Source organism: Rhinolophus ferrumequinum, chromosome 17 (assembly GCF_004115265.2).
Source record: "Rhinolophus ferrumequinum isolate MPI-CBG mRhiFer1 chromosome 17, mRhiFer1_v1.p, whole genome shotgun sequence".
Taxonomy (NCBI): domain Eukaryota; kingdom Metazoa; phylum Chordata; class Mammalia; order Chiroptera; family Rhinolophidae; genus Rhinolophus; species Rhinolophus ferrumequinum.
The window spans coordinates 27,833,146-27,852,977 of record NC_046300.1 but is presented as its reverse complement, the minus strand read 5'-3'; the positions used below and the strand labels follow the sequence as shown (position 1 = coordinate 27,852,977).

Below are 19,832 nucleotides of genomic sequence, written 5' to 3'. Positions count from 1 at the left end.
CAATAATTTCTCACACTAATAGACAACAAATAGTCAAGGTCTATCACAGAGAAATATTTGTAGAGGACACATTATTTCTCATGTCATCAATCAAGTTATATTTCTGATAAAGCTTCAGTTTCAAATTTAACCCACACCGGTACTCTTTTAAGCTTTAGACAAAGCTCCCGCTGTGCTGGGATCGCACACCCCCACCATCCATACCTCATCCATGCCGGCATCATATTTGTACACCAAATATACAAGGCATGAGGGAAGGAATGATTCAGTACAGTTTGCTACTAATAACTCTCTAAAACTACATCGAATGGTGGGTCAGCTGTGTCCTCTTCAGATTCTTCAGCATATTCTACATATGCTTTTCTGTCCACAGAAAGATATGAAAAGTGAATGGCCATTATGTCATTGTTGGAACTCAAATGTTTGCTCTCTAAATCCTGCACCTTGTGATTAAGTTTGTTTTCCACAGATGCTCATACAGACTAAAAGCCCACTAAGCTTACGTTGTCATAGTGATGCCTAAAGAAAAAATTAACAACATGTGGAAGACAAAATTCTGTGAACCTGGCATCACAAACCAGACTTTGAATTTCAGACAATCAACAATTTAGAATGACTTCTTAGGATTACTAAACATTACAAACTTCTAATATCATTCCAAACTATGCCTTTGATGAGATTAAAGGTTAAGCCTCCAAGAGCCCATCAAGTTCTTTGGTGCTTCATAAAAAACAATACATTTTTAAATCCAAAATCTAATTTATTATCAACATATACAGGCATATGAGTCCTACCACAGTGACTGCTGAATTATAACGTAATAGCTAAAATCAGAATGGACTGAATATTTTAGATGAACACAGATTTAACAATTCTTTTATTTAAATGAATGAACTCCAAAAATATCACGTGGTTGTTTTACACTTGATCCGGTCTGCATGTTGTAGCTCATCTAGAACATTTCTAATGTTCTCAACACAAACTTCTCCTCTGTGATGTTTTTCTGATGCAAGTTTCCACACGTTTTCAAATTCTTCCTCAGAAAGCTTGACACCAATGTTACATAATATCTCTGCAATCTAGGGGGGAAAAAAAACATTGAAAGTCAGACCAAGATTTATACATTCATAAATTTGAATTTTTAAAATATGTTTGGAACATCTAAGACTATGGATATTTATCCCAAAACAGGTGTGTGTGAGGGAGGGGTGTGTGTGTGTGTGTGTGTGTGTGCGTGCTCATTACATGTAATGAGCAAATATCAAAATCCAGTACTTTCATTTCAGGCATAATTTTGTTAATATGAATATGAGGGTGTTCAACTGTACTAGCCAATATATAAAATTACTTTCAACTCTAAGTGTTTCTGGTTATTTTAAAGGGAGGCAACCAAATTCAAACAGAAAGAGTTGAAGATAGAATTCTTGCTGCATTTGAGTTCCATCTCAGTTACTTCTTATTACTATGACCTACGAATGTCACGTAAACCCCTTCCATATTGGTTTCTCTTCCTTTAAATAGGGACACTTATAAAATGTCTCTAGTTATAAAATGATGTAAACTTTACAGTTGTAGGTGTGCAACTGCCAGAGAGATTGTGCAGGCTAAAATCTGAGCATATTGAAAACCAGCAAATTTTGGTTATTAATAATATCTCTGCAGTGATAATTATTAAAAGAGATGAGCGGAAATATGCTTCTTATGTCCCAGGAAAAGTATAAGAAAGGAAAGATAAGGACTAGTAGTGAATGAGTAGAAGGAATAAAAGATTTTGGGGGAAAAAATGGAACTAAAGCTAAGAGGAAAAACATTTACTATGAAGCATATAGAAGAAAAGAGGAAATGAAAGAAAGTTTAGACAGTGAATAGAAAAGCCAAAAAAACAGAACAGTTGTAGAATACATCTATGTAACAGAATCTTAACAATTAAAAGATCCCCTAGAAATGATGTGCCCTTGTGGGAAATTAGTATAATCAAATACACTTGAAATTCAGAAGAACAGCACTGCCAGCAGCTGTGGCTTACAGCAAAAACACCTAAGGTCCCTATGCACAGCTGCTATTCCCCCACTCAATGGCAGGTAAAGAATGTCCCTGTGGAGTGGACTCAGGAAGTTGTCCGAGTCAGTCTTGGGCACCCCAGAGCTGCTCCTCCTTTGCTTCCTTCCCCACGCCTCAGGAGGCATTCCTCCCCTGGTCCAGCAGCATCCATAGTCACGTCTTGATTAGCTAATATAATATTTTTACAGAAACCCATATCTGTTCTCAAGTTAGCATTATTACTCCAACTAGGTCTTGGGGTTCTTATGATTTATCTAGAATTGTGAGATAAAGGATGACTTCCTAGTAAAAGAATTTTAGGCTTCATGAAACCAGCAGGAAATTTGGGGGTTTTTTTTGGCAAGGCGGAGCAACCCTGAGCTTCTATTTCACAGGCCCTTGGAAGTGACTGAGGGAAGTGAAAACTCTGTCTGGGAGTGTCTCTTCTCTGACCCCCTGGGGGGAATCCTGGGTTCCTTCTTTGGGACCAGCCAGCAGGCATCATCTGAATTTCTTTCTTCCCCTCTCCCCCACCAGCAGAATGAAGCGCTGGAAGGAATCTGTTATTAATTAAATTTGTATTTAGTAAGTTTCAAGCTATCAACCCTTCATTTGAAATCCCAGAAAGCATCATATGTCTATTCATAGTATTTCCAGCTCCAGATATGAAAGTTCTGAAGAAGCAGTTGCTCCCTAAATCTAGACAGACTGTTCTGACCCAGCACTGCTATTAATGCTTGGCTCTCAGAACAGCAGGGGCTAACTGGTTGCACCTGCTTGATAACCCATCTAGGAAGAACATCACCTGGGATATGAGGACCATGTTTTCTTAGGGGGAAAAAAAAGCATCAAGATACATGGGCTGACACATGGTATAGGACAGAATGTTTTAAATCACTGCTCGTTGCACATAATCTGAGACTTATGACAGCAATACATAAGGAGGGTGGCAGAGTGACCCTATTCATACTTACTCTTTGGTTCTGGGGACCCAACACCCTAAAGATACTTACCCAAGGAAGAGATTGATCCTTTTTGTTTTTTCTCAAGTCAGAATAATGTTGAGTGTCTTAGGAAAACACTTTCATTTTTATACTGAGGTCATAGAGAATATATGACATGAAAGTAATGCTTCCAATCACAGAGTAAATTCTACTTTAAGAATTGTACCAAAATGTCACAATCAAATTGAACTTTGTCCTCAAGAATCCTATATTGGTGGATTCTGATGACTTTTGATGACTAATATGAAAGCTCAAGTTTTAAAATGTCTAAAATTAAATAGTTACCGGTAAGTAAACATTCCCATGATTACGTAAAGTTGCGATTTCTTTCAATCCTTTTGAAATAATATGTTGTACCTCTTTTTTTGATCTGGTCTTGAAGAAGTCTCTTTCATACACTCCTTTCTGGCCAAAGATGGTAGGATGTAGTAAGGAATAGGCATTACCCTCTTCACCATAATTAGTTCTATCACTGATGCGGCGAATTCTGGGGGCAGGAATATCAGACCGAATGGTTGGAACACCACAGATGGGATAACCTAGGATATCAGTGAGGGAGGAAAACAGACATTCTATAACTAGCTGTACAAAGTATCCACCAGCCATGTGTGGCTATTGAGCACTTGAAATGTGGCCAGCCTAAATTGAGATGAGCTGCAAGGGTAAAACACACACTAAATGTCAGAGATTTTTCATACCCCCAAAAAGTGAAATATTTAATTAATCGTTTTATATTGATTATTTGTTGAAATGATAATATTTTGGAGATACATATTATATATAAAGTACATATACTATTAAAATTAATTTCACCTGTTTCTTTTTCTTAATGTGGCTACTAAAATTTTTTAAATATACACACGTATGACTCCAATTATATTTCTATTGGACAGCACTAAAGAGTAGCAAGATCTCATTCCACTAGAATGTATACAGCATGTCTATAAAATCCAGTTATGAAAAATATGTAAATCCTTAATCATGTCCTTAATCCAAGGAAATGACCTTGACATACATAAAATAGTCTTCCTAAATAACAAGTATTCATCATGGTTGATATCAAGATGGGGTGTTACTGGTTGAACTGTATCATCCCCAGATTCACATGTTAAAATCCTAACCCCTAGTACCTAGAATGTACTAGGAAATAGGGTCATTGCAGATATACTTAATTAAGTTAAGATCATACTGGAGTAGGCCCCTAACCCAATATGACTGGAGTCCTTATAAAAAGGGGACATTTGGCCACACAGGAGACACTCACCCAGGAGAACACCCTGTAAAGATGAAGGCAGAGATCAGGGTGACGCAGCAGAGACCAAGGAGCACAGAGATTAGCAGTAAACCACTGGGAGCTAAGAGAGGAGCCTGGAACCGCTCCTTCACGGTCCTCAGAAGGAACCGACCCTGCCAGCAGTTTGATCTCAGACTTCTAACCTCCAGAACTGGGAGACAATAGATTTCTATGTAAGCCAACCAATTGGTGGTACTTGTTATGGCAGCCCTCACAAACTAATAATAGATGGAGAATGAAGATATTGAGAATTGTTTTGTAGGAGGTCTTCAAAAATCTGAAAGCAAATCTGTTTGTAGTGAAGCATCATGTGGCTTAAAAGTCTCCTAAAGCTTGGTGAAGTCTGAATTACTACAATGTACACTATCCACTGTTCTGATCTATGATGCTTTCGATTTTCTTAATATAGAGAAAATCACTTTACTTGGTCACCATTAACGATAGTTCAGTTCAGCCTACAGTTACTGAGACCCCACATTGAGTGCTTAGATAGAGAATTAAATAAAAGGTCCTAGGGTTTGAGAAACTTACAGCCTAATAAAGACAGAGGCTGGGGATAATGCAAGGACAAAGAAAGGACACTTCGCTTCTATGTTTGCTGATCCTTTTAAAATTCAACAAATAATGTGACATACTCACACATAGAAGGAACAGCTCCTACAACCGCACTGATCTCAGAAGACGTTGTCTTATAGTGATTAGAAACTTTATCGCTTGGCCTCAAAAGTGTCCGGAGAGTCTTTTCTGACCTCCCTGGTTCTTTTAAGACAATATCTTCAGGCTTTATCAGGAGAGTTGGTTCAGATTCTTCAGCAGTAGCCTCAGCAGTGTTTGCACAATCTGGTTTTCTACCTTTAAGCAAAGAGGGAAAGGAGGAAAAAGTACAGAAAGAAGTTATTACCTGGTACTTGCAACTTTGCAACAAAATCAGTTTTCCCATTTAGTCCCTTCTTGCTGGTGGAAACTGAGACTGATACCAGCACCCCACTGTGGAAGAGCAAGTTCAGGCCAGTGTCACATAGCAAGAAACTGGAATCTTGAATATTTCTTTTTGCTACTCTACTCTCTTTAGATTAAAACTTTCAAATCTGAAAAACCAAATGAAAACATAGAACCTATTTTTTTCTTTCCTCGTTTTTTAAATTAGAGCTTATTTTCATAATGAACTTGAACTACAGGATTACCAGAGATGTCCCTAGTACTGTGCCCTAGAGAGATACAGGAAAAGATAGAGTTGTAAATCCCACACGTACCTGACCATGGCGGGGAGCCCAATGTATTGTAACATTTGGAGAACCAATGAGAACTCAACTGTGAGCTCAGGAATATAAATAACTCCCTCCAAATCAGTGCTTAAAAGAAAACCCTGAGAGAACTGAAATTGCATGACTCTGACATCTTTTGCAGATTCGCTTTGCTGAGATAATTCTGAAATTTCACTCAATTCCTGACACATTCTTTTTCACAGAGCTGGTAATGCCACAGATAGCATCAGAGGGCGCGGTGGTCTTTCAAGCTCTAGAAGACGTCTCACCATTCTGGGAAAGCCCAAGTAAGGGTTGCAAAGGCAAATGGTGCCCCAGTATTAGAGTGGGGTGGGAATCCTGGCAAATGAGAAAAGGCATGCTATGCCTCTCTAAAGTCTGCACCACCTCCATTCAGCACATGCCAACTGTTGCCTTGAAAGCATACAGGCCCAGTGTTTCAGATCCTCTAATCCCCTCCTCGTATCCCCTCCCCCCAAAAAGCAGAAATCTATTCAAAGTATGAAAAACAGTTCCTCAGAAAACGGTTTGAAAGCCACTGTCTTAGAAGACACACCCTTTCCTTCAGAAGTCAACAGTAAGGTAGAATTTGATATAAAAAAAATTCCTGAGTCCCTTCTGACCCACTGGTCACTATCTTAGAAGATGAAAAACCTCAAGAACTCCAATGAAAATGGATGATGAAGTCAGGACCCCAAAACCAGGAACAATGAAAAGAACTGCCTGGTTTAAAAACAGGCTTCTGCATTTACCCCACTCCTTCATGAGTTGTGCCAAGAAGGAAAAACCACCCCTTTCTTTATTTTTGAGATCGGGGTAGAGTTGTTTTCTATAAAAAAAAAACTTCATTAAGTAGAAAAGAGTCTCCTGTTTTCCCAGTAGATAGACTAGCAAGGCTTTCCCACAAACTTGGAAAGTGTCACATCATCAATAAAAGCCTCAATTTTGGTTTTGGCCTTGCAGAAAGGCATGACTGACGAATAAAAATACAAACAGTAGTATCTTTACTTTTTAGGAAAGAGATATTCCAAGAGGAATAAAAATGCAAACAACCTTTTTAAATAGTCAATCCTCCCTAATAATCAAGATTTGAAAATTAAAGCAAATGATGCATCATTATATACCAACTAAATTACAAGAATGTTTGAAATAACACTCAATGGTAACACAGTTGGAGTAAAACCTTATCACAGCCTTGGCTGATGAAGCTGCAAATTGGTAAAATCATTTAGAAAAGCAAAATGAAAATATGTAAAGAGAGTTACTTCTGGGATAATAATAACATTCATAAGAAATGAGATATAATTAGAAACAGAAAGCTTTTTGAAAGATAATAATCGTTATAGCGTTACCCATATTACTTTAAAAATGTCTAGATATAACCTAAATTTCAAAGAATGAGGAAATGGTTTAGTAATTCATAATACACCAGCATGAGGGAACTAACAATGAAGTTTAAAGAAAACATAAAAGCATCTCTTCATTCCATAGAAATGTGAAAGTTAAATTTTAAAAAAACCAAATAAAAATGGTACATTTGCTATGATTTAGGCTATGTTTAAAATATATGCATACACACATACAGGTAGGTATGTATGTATATCTATATATGATTAGTGATACAGGAATCTAATACCTAAACATAAAAATATTTGAATAAAGGTAACAATTATGTTTTTCCTTTTTTCTAAATTTAAAAATCAAATTTTCCTATGTAAAATTCTATTTTACTAGTGAATTTCCCTAGAGGAAGGGAGATAATTACTCGAAGACAATGGTTTTCACACAACTTTCTGAGAAACTATCTTTCATATTTTGGATTTCAGAGTAAATTGTTTTACTTTTAATTTTTTTCTCCTGAATGAGTAATACATGGTTCCAAAATCGAAGATACAAAAAGACAGATAAAGAAAAAGGAGTCTTGCTGATACCCTATCCCTCAGTTCCCTCTCCCCGGAAACAACAAATGTTACCAAATTCTTTCCTATCTTTCTACAGAGAGTCTATGCATAAACAAGCAAATAAATAGGCATATATGTGCACATTTAAAAATATATAATATTGAAGTTAAGAAGACATGTACTCCTAGAAAAATGAAAATAGTATAAAAGTACATTTAAGAATTTTGCAATTTTTCAAAAATTAAATACCTTTAATGATGACCCTCTCTTCATACTCTTTAAGAGGCACTTTATCTTTCCAGTTAAGAAAATTGGCAAATTCTAGGTAGTTAATCAGCCCATCATTATCCACATCACAATAGTCAAATAGTTGGTCCAGGAGCTTCTCATCTACATGCAGGTTGGCCTGGTCACACGCTTCCCGAAGCTCAGCTTTATCTATCACCCCATCTCCCTTCTGTTATACATAAAATTAAATAAAAAAAAGTAAGCCTTGTCATCAAGAGAAGTGTATGCAATATCTATTATTTCGTTTAAGAATAATATCCCATCAATTCAAAGAATTTGTCTTATTTTTCACGTCAGAGGCGTCAACTATTAAGCGAGATTGGTCCTCATGGTGTCAACCTGATACATGCACAGTAATTTCAACCCTGATTGGAGCAGGGTGTGGTTCAAAATCCTTGTTCATTCTATTTGAACCATTTTTTTTCTTTAAATCGTGCTGTTTATACTGTGGTAGAGCAGCTGTGACCATGATTCGTGGCTGACATTTCACGTGACCAGTGTTGTATAACTTTGACAGCTTCTACGATGTTCCATACTTTCAAAGTGGTCTGGTGTTCCACCTGGGTGGTGTTAACTGGTCCTCAACTTCATTGGCTGGTAAGGAGGAGAAATTGGGGAAAGAGCTGCTGGCCAAGTACAGGGAGGCAGGTTCAAAGACAGTTGCCTGTGTGTTGTCATCACTCATATGGGCAAGAGGGACCTGCTACCAGTTTGCCGGTTGGCCCCCATTGTAACAATCAGCCCTAAGATTCATCCTGGATGGGGGAAAAGGGGAAGTTGCCACTCCCTTTCAGACAACAGTTAAAAACAGGAGCACCTACACTGAGTGTGACAGGATGGAAATTTATGAAGGCTCTGGGCAGAAACTGGTTTGATCACTTGGGAAATGAGGGGACAGAGCACATAATGCTTGTTAAGGAAGAATGGCAAGAGCTTGGGATGACTTACCACCCAGCCCCTCCTGCAGTCTATCAAGCCACCCTTAAATCCATTATGAGATGATACTAAGAGATCTGAGTGTTTTTACAGTGCATCCCGGCTGCTATCAGGGAGCTTAGGCCCTCTCAGAGCAACTGCTCTAAGACAGACTGACTCCCAAAGGAAACCATAAATGCCTCATTGACTATTCAGCTCTTAGGCCCAGGACTGGATCTAGAGTGCTGATGAAAAGTGATCACTGGAGAACGAAAGCTAACCCAATGAATTCTACATAAATTCCTGCAGTCAGATCCGTAGGCCTGGAAAATGTCCTTAACCCTCACGTTGAAACAGATTGAGAATTTAAAATATGTTATCTTGACAAGGCAGCTACAAATGCCCTGGATTAAGTAGACTCCTTTATAAAAGCCTCTGCTGCAAGCCCAAGTCAACTGAAAATGCATACTCCACAGCCCTAGCTACAAAGCAATAGGGGCTGTGGGTGTTAAATCAACAGGTCTTCCCAACTGAAATAGATGGCATCAATAAACGATGACGTTGCTGCCAGAAATAGGGCTTTGTGTGGACTGAAAACTTTGGTGGTTTATTTCTTTGGGCTGCATGCCACCACCATACCAGACAAAATTCAAAGTAAATGTTTCTAGCTCACCAGGTGCAAAGCCACTCTCTCGCTCTGCACCCTTGATGTCTCCCTCCCACATACCCCGACCTCAGCGGTTCAAAGAAGATGACTAGATGTGGGACTAATGTCTCCCCGTCCCCGAGGAAGATCAAAGGCCACATGTGTTGGTCCAAGTGCACTGTGGTACTTCAGAGGAGGGGAGACTGGAACTTTTTATGGCTTCTTTGGGTATGTGTGCCAAATTCATCATCCTACTGAGTCTGCAGGGGGACGAGAGGTATGGATGCAGCTAGTGGAGCTGGATAGGGTTTGTCTGAAATGGAGAAGGTACTTCTGTGGCGTCCACTGCTAAATGAGTAATTGGTATTGACACATTACATGCCTGTATTATGAATGCCCTTCAGTGCCAGGGACACTTAACGATCAAGAAAGCCACGTGCAGAGAACTCTAGGAGCTTTGAGGAGACACAGCCCTAATAACCCCTTCGAGCGACAAGTCTCCATGATGAATCATTTTGTCACTTACAGCCTCTGGAAAACAGAGGCACCCTCCATTTGCAGGTGCCCCCTGGAGGTTTAAGACTCACTGCACCCCTAACTCAATCACCAGGTAGACACCTTTTGAAAACTGGCTATTAGTCAGTTACTGAGTTCTTGTTTAAACTGAACAATTGACCCATGGAGGTCTTGTGATATCCAGTATAAGCATCTTGACGTAAGCCAACTTAGACCCCCGTAGAAAGGGCTTAACAAGCCTCATTTGTGAGATGATAATGGCATATTCAAGAAGGCAGCCAGCCCAGCACTAGTAACAAGTTTTACACGAAAAGGGGCAGCAACGCTTTTGGGGAAAATTTTATTCACCTTTGCCACGTAGAGCAAAGCCACTGGGCTCAATGGGACCCTCAGTTCACAGAGGCTCCCCTAATTGCCTGGGCCTCGTACACTAACCTGAAACCCAATGGCCTTCACTGGGCTGCTATGGCTTTAAACCTCAAAGAGAGCTACGAAGGACCAAAAATAGACAGTCACTGTACACCGTGGGCAGAACCCAAGGCTATTCTCATGGCTCTGGCCAATCCTCCCCTTGATGAACTTATTATAGTTTCATTGACTCTTGGATTGCTGCCAATGGCTTGCCTATTTTGTCTGCCACTTGTAAAGCTACAGACTGGAAGGTTACAGACACTTCTTTTGGAGTATGAAAACTACGGAAACACATCCTGACTACTGACTGAGCCATCTGGGTAATTCATATAGATGACCATGGTCAGGGTGTATTCTCCGATAAGAATAACTGGAATTAAGCTTCTGATTGGGCCTGAACCATTCAGATTGCCACCACTGCTGCTATTTTTTAACCAGACATGGCAACACACCCACCATTACCACCATAATAGACAGGGCACGAAGTAAAACACTCTGTTTCTGATGCAGAGGCTACCACTGCGTGCCAAACTGTGACTCCTGCCAAAAATTGGCCCATTTGTCTCATGGTGGGAGAGGACACATCACACACAAGGCATTGCCCCCATGCTCCTGGCAGACAGACTACATCAAGCCTTTGTCCTTTTTCAGAGCTATTGGTGGTGCCTCACCACTGCGGACACATTTGCAAGTTACGGAATTGCTATTGCAGTCCAATCAACCAGCTCCAGTTACAACAGTATGGCCCAGGAAATTAACCTGAGTCATGTGTTTTGCTTTCTGGACCATTTTTAGTCTGACGGTGGTGCGCCTTATAGCGCAAGCTACTCAACAATGCGCTGTTAGGAAAGGTATTCAGTGAACCATTCCTGCCCCAACCATCCACGGCCATCCTGTAGAACTGAGCTTTGGATTAGCCTTCTCCACAACTGTCTACCTGCCTTACCAGCTCCTGCTGACATCTCAGTAAAGCACTTTGGTTAGTGCGTAAAGCTGTCCCCCAAAATGAGTCACCCCATCTCAGCTGCTTCCTGGATAATAATTAGAATACAAAGAGTGGGAATTATGTAGACTTACTTGGAAAATTTGGGACTCTGCAGGGACCATTCTGGCACATGATACACTTTTTTTGCCTGTAGATTTTAAGTTCCCTAAATAGAAAATCTACACATTATACGGAATAATGTTTCATGTATTGTGAGTGTTCAATAAATAACAGACTTAGTCCTCTGGCCAAGAAGACTCATTTAGGAAATCATAGTTTGTTTTGTATTGTTTTTCCATTAAATTAAAAATGGGCATTCAACAATATAAGATTCAAATAATCAAAAATTGTCCTACAGCTGTCCAAGGAAGACCCACATGTTATTACCCTCTCAGCGAAAAAGCTCCTCAAGGATACTGGAAACTACATTGTACGTATTAAAAGTTTACTATTTAAAAGGTATATCAGCATTAAATAATTCTCAGTAATTTTCTCTCTGCTTAATTTAATTTTATAATAAGGAATGTGCCTGGTGGTTCACTAAGATAATCAACAGCTATTAAGATGATCGTCTTGCCTATAATTACATTTAAAATGAATTTTTTTAAAAGCAGAGAATTATGTATTACGTAGGTTTTCTCATTCATCCCACTACTATGTAAATTTCCCTGGGTATCATCTTTGTAAGATACCTAGATTTGAGTAAAGCATAAAATGTACTTATTTTTAGCTTACATATTTTAATAATGAAAAATCACTTTTTAAATTACCCATAAATAGCAATTGGTCTCTATTAAAAAACAGACAAACAGTTGAGTACTTACATTTTCTTTAAACACAACTTTGTGGGTAATGTAATTGATGACTTACTGGTGTATATCTCTACATAATTAGTACAAACTTAAATGAGAATATTAACCCACTTTTATTCATTAGTACAACACAGGTACACAAGCCCTAATCTAAAAACAAATAAAATAAATTAGCCAATGAGTGACCAAGATTTTTTTAAGATAAAAAATGTGAAGTGTAACTTTTTCAAAGCTGTACGCAACACTGGAGGAGAGGATTATATTTTCTTTTTGAGATAAACTAAAATTATTCTGTTCTTTTTCTTCTCATATCAAGATCATGATGCATCGCATCATCACAGATTTATTTATAAGTTTAATTTGTTTATTTTAATCTCATTCTAAAATGGTTCTGAGGCTGCCTAGAAAAATAAGTACAATTAAACAGAACCCCCAAAAGTGAGGAAATCAGGGCAAAGAGAATATGAGGATGGAAAAAATTATAATGAAACCTAAATAAAAATATCGAAATATATGCTATAAGATCATGTTCACAAACTAGATGTGTTTCATTGAACTGACTCTGAGCTTCCTGGCAGCCAAGTCAAAAAAGTATGCACAATCTGTATAAAATTCACGCTGTCAATGATGTAAAAACAAACCAGATACTTAGAGGAAGCACAGTGATTTCCTGGAGAAAGACTAGGTTTCCTTATAAACAGGATGCATGTGACAAAAATAAATAACAGCCTCATGGGCATGCTAACAAAAACAAAGTGCCCTGTTGCACAAGCCGTTTGCATAATGGTGCTCCTTAGTATAACCTAAAGGTGATGCAGCTTGGTAAAAGCAATCCTGTGATGGCCTCAAATGCTGTGAGGTAAGTATGCAGCTCTAGATTGATCTGACTTTATCAAAGGATGAAACTGAGAGGAGCTTGAAAATTGAATATCTTGCCTAATCAAAACTGAAACCACAGCCTGCTCCCCCAGGGGAGGAACATTCTCAGCTTGGCTTGGACTTGGACTGACAGTACTGTGTGTACGTATTCAGATTTAGGTATAAATTGTCTCTACCTCAGGAGTCGTCCCCAGGAATCCACAGTGCTCCCCTCCACTTGCTCCCAGCACACTACAGTTTAATAATCTACAATAGTAGTTCTCACATTTGAATGTGCATCAGAATCACTTGAAAGGTCTGTTAAAACAATTGCTAGGACCCAACCCTGAGTTCCTAATTCAGTAGGTCTGGGGTGGGCATTACAATGTGCATTTTAAACACGTTCTCAAGTGATGCTGATGGTGGTACAAGAACCACACTTTAACAATCTCTGTTCTACTGCCAGGGACAGCAAACTTTTTTCTCTCAATGGCCAAAAAGTAAATATTTTAGGTTTTGTAGGTCATTCAGTCTCTGATGCACCACTGTGCATTTATAGTACAAAAGCATCCACAGACAATACTTAAAACAAATGGGCATGTAAAACTATTTACAAAAATAGGTGGTACCTGGATTTGACTCACAGGCCAGAGTTGGCTGTCCCCTGATCTACACCACCCTGCCACTATGTGTAAGCCCATGCACAGACCAAAAGGCTTTGCTGATACTGGCCTTGTCATAGTGCCTGAAGGCTTCCAGCAAAGTGTCAAAGCTTTCACAGTTAACTTTCTTCAAGTGATGCCGAACTGCTGCAACCAGGGCTCGCTGTCGATCCTTGCCTCGAAGATATTCACCCGGAAGTCTGTTATAGATGAGGTCACCAGCTCCTAATGAAGAGAGGCAAAAAGTCTTTTATGTGAATTTAAAGTTTGTCAATACTATTCTCATCCCAAAAGAGAGAAAGTGAGAAATCTAACAACTTCTGTGAATGAAAAATCTCACACCTAACTCCAATACTATTACGCAGCATGAAAGAAAATCTTGTATATAAAAAAGTATATAAAGTGATTGATAAAAATCAATACTTCTGTGTTATGTGATGCCTCTGGCTCAGTGAGAAAAATTTTGAAAAAATAAATTTGTGGGGGAATCATCAGTCCCCCTCAGCTGTGAAGTCCTTTCCTAAGACAGTGAAGGTCTGACCGCCTCATAGCAGACATTTGTCTACGCTGCTGAGGATCCTGGTAAGCTGGGGCTGATTCGACGTGGGAGCTACTCTATGTGCCTTGGAGTTGACTGAACCTCTGGGAGCCCTTGTAAAACCTGGTCTCAAATTCCCTACTCCTTCCTTGTGCGAGTTTCCAGTCTACCTTCAGTCTGCCGATAAGTTCCCATTTCTCAGCCCGGCTTCCTGTTGTACCACTACCGGCACCACTATCCCATCCACAGCTCCATTAACCCAGAGTCCTGACCCACAATCCCCTCAGTTATCTGGAAGCAATGCCCTCTCCAATCCACCTGTTACATCCCCTAGTCCAGGCCATTGCCTTCATTTACCGTTCATGGCTTAAAGGAACTTCCCTGAATTATGACACAAAGAAAATACAAACACACACACTGCCTATAAACCCACCCCTTGCAGTCTCTTTTGGAAAATATTCTTTGGATGTTAATGTTGACAGAAATTGGACGAGAGTTGACCATACTGCCTCAGATATGGTGGCTTGGTGCATGTCACCAGAAGAGACCTTCTGCCTGTGTTCATTTTCCTCTGGCCTATACCCATCCCTTCCTGCTTTCTTGGAGCAGGGTCATGCTGTTGGTTGGCTGTGATACTCTGGATGCATTAATTTAAATCACAACATTGGTTGCAGTTCAAGGGAACATATTTACATTTACTCTGTAAAAGGCCCTATGTTAGGCTCTGTCAAGGATAGGTATTTATAGCATCTCTAAATTTCTTATAAAATCAGGAGCTAATCATGCACACTCTGATAAGTCTTGTTCTAAGGGCAGACCCTGAGTATGGATGAGAAATCCACAACTAATGCTGGTTCCAGGAAGTGGACAAGTGCCTCAGACCAAGGTCACCTGAAATGGAGTCAGACACCATTAGACCATCCTCAAGTGGGTAAAACTCAAGTGAGGCACTGGGAGAGGAAATCAAGATGGTTAGGGGTGATTTTTGACAAATAAGCATGGCTGCCTTTCCTCCGCCATACTCCTTCCCCAGATATAAACCCTTTGGGTAACTATTCTGTGCAAAGAAGGTCCTCATTTTTCCATAAGATGCCTCTTGGTTGCTTATTTTTTTTATCTTCAGAGGCCTTTCCTCTCCGTTAATATCCAAAGTACCCATTGACAGTTGTTTTCCCAACTCTACCTGGATTTCCCACCACAACCCAAGCAGGTTTAACTGTCTGGTGAGTGAGACATATGTTGATACCTTCTTCGGGCCTGGCCCTGAACCAGTTTATGAAGCTCATGTCAAATTACTTGTGGTTACTTGAGAGTCATCTCCAAGAGATAAAATCATGAGAACAAGCGCTGGCCCTAAGACAGATCCATAACCTAGCTACCATAACATGGCAGTCAGAAAAGCTGAACAGGTTCCTCAGTTGTACTCTGCCTGCAAACAATTCCCACCATGCACCACTGTCCACCTGCCCTGGACTCTCTTCCACGCTACCTTTGTCCTGGTGCATTCTGGGAGCTGGGCACAGCCTTTGCACTCTTCCTGGAGGCATCTTTACCAATGACTCCAGGCCCTATAGATGAGGCATTTTTTGTAAAGCTGACTTTGTTTCCCTAAGTAAGGGTAAGGGAGAAATCCAGGCCCAGTAAAGAAACCAGTATGTTCCTGGAAGCAGGCAGACTCTGGAGCTTTGCATGGAATAAATGCTATTCATTAATATAACAGTCACAAAAGGCTAGAACCTAGTTAATCTGTGTCTATCCATGAGCTCCAGAAAAAGTTCAGAGAAGATATACAGTCCCCTCTCACAGTTACACTATGCAGCACCAAAGCTGGTACTGACATATTTTTAAATGATTAATGTCAGTGGTCCCTGCTTTTCATTTTATAACACTATCTTATCATTCAATTTATAAGGATAGCATTGATCAACTATCAGGAAATTTGTCGATGTTGTTAATTGTCAAATTACAAACTATGCATTGGATTCACTGATTCATTCTATAAATACTGGTGGAAAATGTGCTGTGCTCTAGATCCTGAGGACCCAACAGACAGCAAGACAAAGCACCCGCCACCTGAAGCCTGCCCTCAAGTAGGCAGAGTTTACCATGATTACCTGCTTGTTTTTCAGCTGATTGCTTGGTTTCCTAAATCATCCCTTACCCACTTCTACAGGTATAAAGAGCCTCCAAGATAAATAGGTATCCATTAAACATATAACAGTTCACCTAAAAACAGAACAAAATACAATCTCCCTCATGTGGCAATTAATGATGCTCCAAAACACTGTGTTGCACAAGCTCACATAAAAATAAATATTTACTTTTGTCAGTAAGTGGACTTTAGCTAAAACATTTTCAGTGGTGTTTCTAAAACTTTAGTGTACATAAACCTACTGAGTCAGAATATCTGAGCATGGATCCCAGAAACCTGCATGTTTAATGAACTCCCTGGGTGACTTTAATGCAGGTCGACTGCAGACTGTATTTTTTGAAAACCACTGATGTACAGCCCAATCTTGACAAGCTTTAGCATAGTTTTCCCTTTGAAAGTCTGATGTATAGAGTGCTTAGAAATAAAGACAAAACCCTGCTAAGTTTCTTCTGCTACTTTATAGATTGATTTTTTTATTTTATAGATTGATTTCTGCTACTTTATAGATCGATTGGCTGTAGGAAGGAAGTGGCTCTTAATTTTATGATTGTAGCGTACAAGTCTTTCTCAAACTTGAATGTGCCTACAATTCATCTGGAAATGTTAAAATGTAGTTTCTGATTCAGTAGGTGTGGAGTACAGCCTGAGATCCTGCATTTCTAAGAAGCTTGCAGGGGATGCCAACACTGCCCGCGTGCAGACCACATTTTGAATAGCAAGGGCCTAGTACTACAACATCTGAATTCATTAAAAGGCTGCCTCACTTCACTTTGACTGGTTTAGTACAGGCCACATTTATTTTCTAAATAAAATTCTGAGCCTTAACTACACTGAAGGTATTCATTACAAGGGCTTTAAACTGTAACTATTTCAAACATAATATGAAAACATTTTTTCTTTATGTAATTTTTCTCATTAATATTCATATGATTTTTTAAGTCTCTAAAATTAGAAGCTTTGAGAGAAGGAGACTGTGAGTGAACTTAACTGTATAACTTTGTGGGGGTTTTGTTGTTGTTATTTTTTAAGGAGAACGTTTGTATATTTACCATAATCCTCAGGATGGGAACAAGCTCCAAATGTGTGGTCTGGGGGAACAGTCATTGTTTCTGCAATGCTATCAAAGAAAACAAATTGTTTAGTTAAAATACCCACCACATGGCATCCCTGGAATTTAAAATATGCTTGCCATATGTTTTTAATAGCCTGTATTTTCTCCTATAACCAAACTATGAAGATCAAACAGAAATCCTCCAACAGATCTTTTGTCTAATCTTCTACTTAAATTAACAATGGCTGAATGCTTTCATTGGCTTTTAGTAGCCTGGATTTAAAAAGAAAAAAAAAAAAAACATGTTCAAAGCAGAATTACAGAGATGTATATAGGGAGATAGAAAGAGAGATAGGGGAAAAAGAGAAAAATGCAATACAATAAGTTAAATTTCTGATATTCCAGAAATAAAGCTTTACACAAAATTCCCCCCTTCTTCGCCAAATGCCTTCTCCATCTTGAGGGACTCAGCACTTTTCTGGAACCCCAAGGTCTAAAGAAATTAATACAGTTGTCTGATAAACACAAAAGAATGACTTTCTTATTTAATGAATAGGATCTAGTAGAACACAAACCAACATTTACCACAAGAGTACTTTTTAAATTCAGTCCAAAGACGTCAATTCAAAGTTAATCATTAACTTACGGATCTAAAACTCTTCCAAGTTTATGTTGAAACTTTTCTTTGAAATCATCAACTCTCTTGGATACAACCTTAGCTCCTCTTCTCCTACAAAATTAGAAAATTGTCAGGTTATCTCTATTACCTAAAATATTCTTGCTGCCAAATATACATATGATAAAAAATATCATAGTATCATTTGGGCTATCAAAAAATAAATCTGGTTTCAAACGAATTATATGCTCAAAAGAAAGCATTTTTATAAACATCACAACATTGTTATGTGAAATTTTTACAATATAAAATAAATTTTAAAAATACAGAAATGCAGTTGTTGAGCAGAAAGTGAACACTACCTCCTTTGATTAAAACTTTGGATTGTTCCACCTGTACAGTTTTGGGTTTTTTTAATTCTACAAGAAAGCCCTGGATACTCTGGAGAATATAAATCTGTGAGGAATAATGAATTGATTAACGTTGACTTTCCCAGTCCAGATTCATCCGCAACCAACCGTAAGTACGAATTCAAACCCTCTCTTCATTGATTTTTCTGTAGACTTGATTTGGGAGATTTACAAATCCCACAGAGCCTTCAAGGTTCTTCTGTTGAGTTACCATGGTGCTGCCATTGACGCTCCTCCTCTCAGCCAGAAGGAAGTTTTATGTGCTCATTCTAAGATCATTTATATTCTACTATAAAGATATGTTTATAACAGAATACAAAATTTTAATTAAAGAATAAGATAAGCAGACTCAAATATGTTTTTCAGTAAACAAAACCAAATTGCTAATATAATTATTATAAGTCTAAATTTTAAAATTGCTAAAAGAAAATTAAGCATCAAATAAGTAAGTGATATAAACAAATAATTCACATCTAGTAAGCAAACATACGGAGAAATAATAATGTCTCTAGTAATCAAATAAAAAAAACCAAAGTGCCACTTTTAACATAGTACATAAGCAAATATATAGAGAGAGACAGAGAGAAAATATCTAACATTGGCAAAAAGTATGGTAAAACACTTGTGTAAATTGCTATAATCCTTTTGGAAAAAATGTGGTGATATGATCCAAAAAGCATAAGAATGTTCATTACCTTTTATCAATATCTGGGAACCAATCATAAAAAGATAATGCACATAACAATTAAAAACATGAAAAAATTATATTTATAAAAATGTTTGTAGCCTCATTGACTATAATGGAAAAAAGAAAAGAATCTAAATGTTCAATCATGAAGGATGATTATATTATGTCACATTAACAACAATACACTACTTGCATTTTAAATGTTGGTTATTAAAAATACACAGCAATATAAAATTATTTTATGTTAAGTGAAAAAGGATATAAAATAGGATTGCACTCTGATTAAAGCTATGCAAAAATCTACACAGGAAGCCACACTAGAAAGAAATACATTAAGAAGAAAATAATGGTTGCATCAAAGTGACAGGATTATGGGTGATTTTATTTTGCTAATTTTCTGTAATATAATTGTGTTACTTCTATCATTGTGATTAAATGAATAAGATTTCTTTTGAGAACTGTAAAATTACAACACTACTATTTAATAACACTAAAATTAATAAATTCTCTATTGTTTTGCTAAGACTGAAAACAATGAACATAAAATTCTTAAACTGCATTTGCTTTTAAAACTATTTCCTGTACTATCGAAATCACAAGCTGAATAAATTTCTGGAGAAGAGTGACACTCTGTGGAGAAACAAAAGATGAAATACAAAGTAATTCATCTCTTATTTCTTCTTTTACTTTCCATTAGTTTTCATAAAGGAGAAATAAAAAGAACAATATGGGTAAGGTCAGAATAAATCAGTGGCAGTTCACAGGCCATAATTTGAACAA

At 38.2% G+C, this 19,832-nt stretch overlaps 1 protein-coding gene across 2 annotated transcripts in view; it reads right to left on the bottom strand.

Moving 5' to 3' along the window:
- Nucleotides 1–744: 744 nt before the first annotated feature.
- EFHB (EF-hand domain family member B) overlaps nucleotides 745–19,832 on the bottom strand; it is a 42,550-nt gene continuing 23,462 nt past the window's right edge. The window contains exons 7-13 of one of the 2 annotated variants that reach the window (XM_033132298.1): nucleotides 17,985–18,068; nucleotides 17,337–17,404; nucleotides 13,668–13,822; nucleotides 7,754–7,961; nucleotides 4,978–5,190; nucleotides 3,402–3,583; nucleotides 745–1,079 (exon numbers count right to left, since the gene is read on the bottom strand). In XM_033132298.1, the coding sequence (XP_032988189.1) occupies nucleotides 906–1,079; nucleotides 3,402–3,583; nucleotides 4,978–5,190; nucleotides 7,754–7,961; nucleotides 13,668–13,822; nucleotides 17,337–17,404; nucleotides 17,985–18,068 (1,084 nt within the window). In that variant the 3' untranslated portion in view covers nucleotides 745–905. The remainder of the gene's footprint in view (nucleotides 1,080–3,401; nucleotides 3,584–4,977; nucleotides 5,191–7,753; nucleotides 7,962–13,667; nucleotides 13,823–17,336; nucleotides 17,405–17,984; nucleotides 18,069–19,832) is intronic. The other variant, XM_033132297.1, reaches the window with a different exon arrangement.